The sequence below is a fragment of the Gadus morhua genome, chromosome 2, assembly GCF_902167405.1.
Source record: "Gadus morhua chromosome 2, gadMor3.0, whole genome shotgun sequence".
Lineage (NCBI taxonomy): Eukaryota > Metazoa > Chordata > Actinopteri > Gadiformes > Gadidae > Gadus > Gadus morhua.
The window spans coordinates 5,354,912-5,361,650 of NC_044049.1; the positions used below are offsets into that span (position 1 = coordinate 5,354,912).

Here is a 6,739-nt window from a genome sequence, read left to right on the forward strand (position 1 = left end):
AGCAACATAAGTGGTTTAACGAACGATCACCCACCAAGAAGCGGATATTGACAAGCCGAGTGTCATACACTAAAATTGAATAGCAACAATTTTTACACTGTAGCAGCAGTTGGTTAGTTGATAGACAAGCTAATTCCAATCTATTACCATCACTGAAGAGTACGTAATCCTTTTACAAGATGAAAAGAGTCACCTGGAAACATATAATCTTATAGTATAATAATATACAGTTTCCATCATTCTTTATATCTATACATATATACAATATGTAAGACAGCACAGAAATGCAGGAACATAAATCACTCACAGAAGGAAAATCCTACCCCCCAAAGAGAAATCCCTATCATTGAACCTGTTGTTTATAGCTCCAGGTAACACATCCTAATGCGATGCCACCTAAATTCATTCCGGCCAGACGGCTTTACCCCAACAGCGCAGGACTTGTTGACCGTGTAATTGTTCCCTCCGGTTGTGTGCCATCAAACCACTGATTGATGATTCTCATACGCCCACCAGCGAATCCCTGCACTGCGTCGGGCCTGTGAAGCGACATGCTAGAAAGGAGAATTTACACAAAACCAATATCTTCCTGGTCGGTCATCGCTCAGCCGTACAAAGGAAGGGCGGGGAGGGGGGGAGGGTTATACTGTATGTAAAAGTCCTTATCCCCCCCCCCCCCCCACACACACACACACACACACACACACACACACACACACACACACACACACACACACACACACACACACACACACACACACACACACACAGACCCAGCTGAAAGGGTAAACACATATCCTTATTCCATTAAAGGGAAGTCAAAATGGGCACATGTTGGAAAATCCATATCTCGCAGGGACCTGTTGACCATCTCAGTTAGTGCACTTTCACCCGTCGGCCACACTTTTTATCGATAACGCAATCTGCACGATCACAGCAGAAACACGTTGAACAAACACATTTGTGGGTGTGAGGCTTTCGCGGTTCAATGAAATGTGTTTGCAGTTCAGGAGGGACGAAAGATACATTTGTTCTGTTAGGCATATTTGATGTTCAATCAGACTGACCATGTGACTTTGATAATGTGCCATGTTTCTCTTCTGTCCCCCCCCCCCCCCCCCCTGCATGCCTGCCACCCTTGTTTCTCTCTGTTGTTGGGCCAGCACCAGATCCTCTGTAGTGTTGTGAGACCGTGTGCACGCCTGTGCTGATCAACACGCAAACTGCGACTCTGTGCAACACATGCAAACCGGGCGGTTCCCGTTCCCAATTCAATTTGTTTGTGACGTACGCGGTTGCTAATTCTACTGCTACTGCTACCGCCTTTCCCCCCCCCGCGGCGATGGCGGCGACGGTCTCCTCAGATGCTGGTCTGCAGGTCCCCGTTGAGCAGCGTGCTCTGGGTCTCCGTGGGCTCGTTCATGATGCGCGACTTGTCCTGCCGGCTGTCGCTGCGGTCGATCTCGTCCAGCCCGCCCACCTTCTTCAGACACAGCACGTTCTGGAAGCTCTTCTTGAAGTTCTCCGACAGGAAGGCGTACAGGATGGGGTTGGCGCAGCTGTTGGCGTAGCCCAGCACCACCACGAAGGCGAAGGTGCTCCGAAGCACCGGCGTGGTGCTGATGGTGCCCGTCACCGAGGTGACGTTGAACACGTAGAACGGCAGCCAGCAGAAGACGAACACGGCCACCACGATGGACACCATGCGCGTCACCTTCCGCTCGGAGCGCTTCCTCTTGGTGGAGCCCACCCGGAGGCCCGAGGACTTGAGCTTGACGATGATGAGCAGGTAGCACATGCAGATGACCATCAGGGGCAGGAAGAAGCCCAGGATGAAGGTGTAGAACATGAAGGCCGTGTAGTAGGCCTCCTGGGGCTCGGGCCACACGATGGTGCAGAAGCAGTCGTCGTGCTTGGTGATCAGGCCGCTGTAGATGACGATGGGCAGGTTGACCAGCAGGGACACGCCCCACACCGTCAGGTTGATGGTCTTGGCCATGCGGGGCTTGCGCCACTTGGTGGAGCGGATGGGGTGCACCACGGCCAGGTAGCGGTCGATGCTCATCACCATCAGGCAGAAGATGGAGGTGAACTGGTTCAGGGAGTCCAGCGTCATCACCACGCGGCACAGCACGGGGCCGAAGGGCCAGTGCACCAGCGCCAGCTGGATGGCGATGAAGGGCAGGCCCAGCATGAAGAGGACGTCGGCCACTGCCAGGTTGAGGATGTAGATGTTGGTGACGGTCTTCATCTTGGCGTAGCGCAGGATGACGTAGATCACCAGCGCGTTGCCGCAGAGGCCGACCGTGCACACCAGGAAGTACAGGCAGGTGAGGACCACCGTGCTGGTGCGGTCGAAGCTGGGGTCGGTGTAGTTGCCGTGGCCCTCCGAGTCGTTGGCCTGCACGAAGCTCTCGTACATCAGGGGCTCCGTCAGGTTGAGGGCCGACGACGGGAAGATCCAGGGGTCCATGGTTCACCGGCGGCTCGCTGTCGCTGTCTTGGGAAACCGTTTGGCTGGGACTAAGGCATTCCACCTGCAATCATGGAATATATGGATTCATAATGTATATCGATGTACTATATTGAGGAGGCGGCTCTGTAGTCCTTCTAAAAGCAGCGGTGATAAGGTTCCTATTAAGGAGCGACAAACGAATGGTCCACATCGATCGAGCCTCGGTTCTATTTCCCTCTCCCCTCTCCATGGAGATGTTACTGACGCATTAACGTCAGGGTTTTCCAATTGGTGGACCTCTATGTAATGAATCTTTGCGATACAAATTGACCTTTTGCATTGGAGTCATTTCTGTGCAGTCAGTCTTAACATTTATCGATTTCCTTGGTCTATACTATATCTCTTTTAATTTTTGACTGCTGTAATAGGAAAAAAAACATGAGGCACTCGTAACTGACCTCTCAGGTTATAAAATAACTCAACAATAGGCCTTTCCCTCGAAGGCTGAATTATTGTGGTTCTGAACAAGCAAACAGGTTTTATTCTTGGTTTATTTACACTGAATACGTGGCCAGTTTCATGATACAGCATGTCTACCTAGGGAAATCTCTCCGCTGGATCCCAGCCGCTGGTAATCACTCACACACCCTCCTGTGGGCGAAGGGGGGAGGGGGAGTGGGGGGAATAATTAATATAAACAACCAAACCCAACCCGGCCCCCACACGTTTATTAGGGGTTGGGCAGGGATGTAAATTAAGCAGGACTAAGTAATTGAATGAGGAAAATCACTGTCTTCCCTCCCGGGAACCAGACAGGGGCAGCCTACCAGGCTAATATCAAGAGAGGTTTTATTAAGCCACTTTGTCATTTCCTCCGTGACAGCAAGGTGAGGAAAGCAGCCTTACTGAAACGGTTGGATCCTACATTTGTGTTGTGAGTGGTCTGAAGGTCTGTCTTAGTTGAATGCTTTTCAATAGGTATTTATTGACTGAGTGGGTGTGGGGCGCTTTAGGTCTACATTACGAATGCACCTTGCCATCGCTGAAAAACGGGGATTGCTAAAAACAAACATAGTGCAACCTTTGTAACCGTCAGAATCAATATTATCTTCAGGGTATCTGTATACTGTGCTTTGTAAAAAGTTGATCTCACCAGTCTACAAAAACTCCATTAAGAGGTGTTATACGATTTGATGAACCCTTATTCTTTCCCTTTAGCATTAAGTCGTATAATATATATTGCTTTATATGCAACAAGTTTCATTATCTCTCTCCCATACGATTTAATTTGGCAACGCTTGGTTAGAAAATCGAATGTCCACCAGAACAATATTGTAACAATAAGACTTTATTATCGCCTTCCTTAAAGAGTTGAATAAATAATTAAGGCTATTTTGGACAAAGATCAGCACAACGGAGGAGCAAAGGCACCCTAACATGAAAAAAGAGGATGTGCTCAGACTGTTCTGGTCTATCACGCACATGACAGAATCACTGCAGGTCATGTCACAAGGAATGCAATTATTTGCTTTGGTCAATATTTTTGCATCGCAAATAAACCTATATGGAGATGATAATGCCAATTGTTTGACTCCTAAAGATAAAATCGCCCGTTCTTCACGAGTTGACGTCAGGCGATCTCTAACTGAGACATCAGGAAAAGTGATTGTAGGTTACGCTCAATACTACGGTGACTGGATGAAGTTATTACGCATTTCATCAAGTAAAAGTTGCATGACAGCACATGTCAGAATCTGCACAACAGTTAATCCAAATAATGTTCTTGATTTAGGTTGAAAATTACGTACTATGTGAAGAGACCAGTTGATGCTTACCTCTCACACGACGAAGCGCTAATTCGGTAAGACGCGTCTGACACGGAGAAGAAAAACGAATCTGGAAGAGCAACGCATCGTCGCCAAAAAGCATCCGTATGCACAAGTTGAACTTCGGTGCGGGTTTTTCCACTTTTAGCACCAAAACCTTAGACTGTTACTGTGTTCCATCAATGGACATCGATGAAGCGACCAAAGACCATGCCGACCGCGCGAGTTCAAATGCAAACAGGAGATCGCGTGCGTCTCGTGGCTGCGCTGCTGTGACGCGCGCGATCAAAAGACCAGTGGAATGAAAGGTGAGCGCAGCATGGAGAGGCTGAGAGGGGAGGCTCTAAGGCGAGGCTGTTGGGGAAGGCTGTAAGGGTGTGAGGGGAGGCAGAGAGGAGAGGCTTTGAGGGGAGGCTGTTTGGGGAGGCTGGGTCTCAACAGGTTTCCATCCTACTAGGCTATATGCACCGTGTGAACGTTTTTGCCGGCCATTTTCTGACTCAAACAAGGAGATAGAAAAAACTAGAAACTAAAAGTGTTCTACGTTTCGGAAAAGCTGTTTACAAGACATTTGAACCCCCTAAATAGGATAGTGTTGGTCCTTGATTCCTATAACCTTAATATCTATCAAATAGTCACTACCGAGTATTATATTTTTTAAATGTTGAAAGACTTTCCACCAGCTATTTAAGTCAATATATTCCTGAAATGAATGGCATATTCCTACAAATACAATTCGTTTTTGGATGTTAAATGTTAATTCAGTTTACTTTATTCAACCTCCTCCCATATATTCCCAATTACAGCTGTCCATGTTCTCTAATAAGCCATCAACCATATTTGGATAAAAACGTTAGAAACCCCCACAAATACTCCTCAGTGCTTCCTGGAGACGTTTACTTCAACAGGGGCTGTAAATATCGTAATAAGTGTTTGAACAAGGAACACAAAGATCCGTGCTTCAACGGACAAGCGTACAAAAAAAAACACTTTTCCGCCCACCATTTTGTCACGGCGTTCTTGGGGCCCCTGTGACGGTGGGCACTCAGCCTAAACGCTTCGCCGAACCCAAGGTGGAGGTGCATCGCGGCCGGGCAGACGGCGCCCAGGCGGGGGTCCCCTTCCTCCTGGGGTTGGAGGTGGTGCTGCCAGGGATAACAGATGGTGCCGGCGGTGGCACCGTGCCGCAGGTCAGCGCACGCCTTCGCACAGCCGCGGTTAATGAGACAGCTTGCTCGTTCTATGGCTGGCGTTAGTGTTAGCTGGAGATGTTGTGTCGGAGGAAGCTACCGAACGAAGGTAAAGGAATGGAGACGTGTTGTTTTTGTTTATATGTACTTCAGTAGACGGTTTTATCCAGAGCGTTGGGGTAACGTCTGATACATCGACCAGTAGTTAGAGGGAAGGAGTCTAGCTCCAGCAGTAGGCTACTACAGGCAGACCGCGGGCACCAAATCCAGTCGGCCTGTAGTCTGAAACAAACAGGTGTTTGGATACAAACAAAAACAAAAACACAATTTTGATCGGACGATAGCATCCATTTACATGGACATTTCCTCTAAACCTTAAATATCTATTACTTTCATTAAATGATACTCATAAATGTATGGTGTGATACCCTTGTCGTTTAGAAAAAAATCTGTTTGTAAGATAACTGTTAACTTTCAAATGCACTTATGGCCCACTGCTTTAACGCTATCAAAATTGTAATGTGTAATGTGCTTAACATAATATGTTAAGCGCATAACACAATACAATTACATAATATGCAATTGTTCTGTGATGTAATAAGACTCAGAGTTTTTAAATGTAAGTCGGCAGAATTTCATCAAAGTTCTCCCACTTAGAGTCGGACTCTTACTCATATTATGAGTGATTGGCCCAATCACTGTTCTAATGTAGTTGCATATTATTTGAACCGGGTAATCTTTTGCAGATGGAAAGGACATTGAATTCTGCAACGGTTATGGTTGCATGAAGAATTTAATCATAGCGGTTTCCTTCCACACCTAACTTGTGAAAACTTTAAAAGATGGATAGTCGTTGACATTCCGGCGATATATTAAACTGGACAGTAAGTGCACTCTAATGGAGCACATAAGGCCTGCCGCAAAATAGATAAGTGAAGTAAAGCTGTCTTCGCTGTTTACTATTTAGCAGAAGGGTTTATTCAAAGCAACTTGCTGTGAATTCAGAAACATCTACAGCTTTGAAATCTTTAATGAGCATAGGGGTTAGGCTTTATCAAAAACCTTTCATAACATAACATGTCCGCCTGTCAAAAATGTTTTTGGGCTGTGAATAACTTCGATAATATCCATGAATCTTCCACCTGAATTGGCCTTGATTGATTATTGTGTCCAGCGAACAGAAAATATTGTCGATGCTTGGTCAGTAATGTAGTCAACCACAAACAGTAGGCTCATACGTCTTTGTGTGGGTAGCAGCCTCTCATTGA

General features: G+C 46.8%; 1 protein-coding gene across 2 annotated transcripts; it reads right to left on the reverse strand.

Annotated features, from left to right (window-relative positions):
- Positions 1–202: 202 nt before the first annotated feature.
- LOC115528826 (somatostatin receptor type 2) lies at positions 203–4,577 on the reverse strand. 2 transcript variants are annotated; one of them, XM_030337189.1, is made up of 3 exons: positions 4,291–4,572; positions 3,053–3,106; positions 203–2,537 (listed from the first exon to the last, which is right to left on the reverse strand). In XM_030337189.1, the coding sequence occupies exon 3, from the start codon at positions 2,471–2,473 to the stop codon at positions 1,361–1,363; it is 1,113 nt and encodes a 370-aa protein (XP_030193049.1). In that variant the 5' UTR covers positions 2,474–2,537; positions 3,053–3,106; positions 4,291–4,572; the 3' UTR covers positions 203–1,360. The 2 variants fall into 2 exon arrangements, with proteins under 2 accessions (XP_030193049.1, XP_030193039.1); XM_030337179.1 differs by lacking the exon at positions 3,053–3,106 and having other exon boundaries at positions 4,291–4,577.
- Positions 4,578–6,739: the final 2,162 nt, after the last annotated feature.

Bases quoted from the DNA above. Each gene is read 5' to 3' on its own strand.
- LOC115528826 (XM_030337179.1), bottom strand. From the start codon at position 2,473: ATGGACCCCTGGATCTTCCCGTCGTCGGCCCTCAACCTGACGGAGCCC.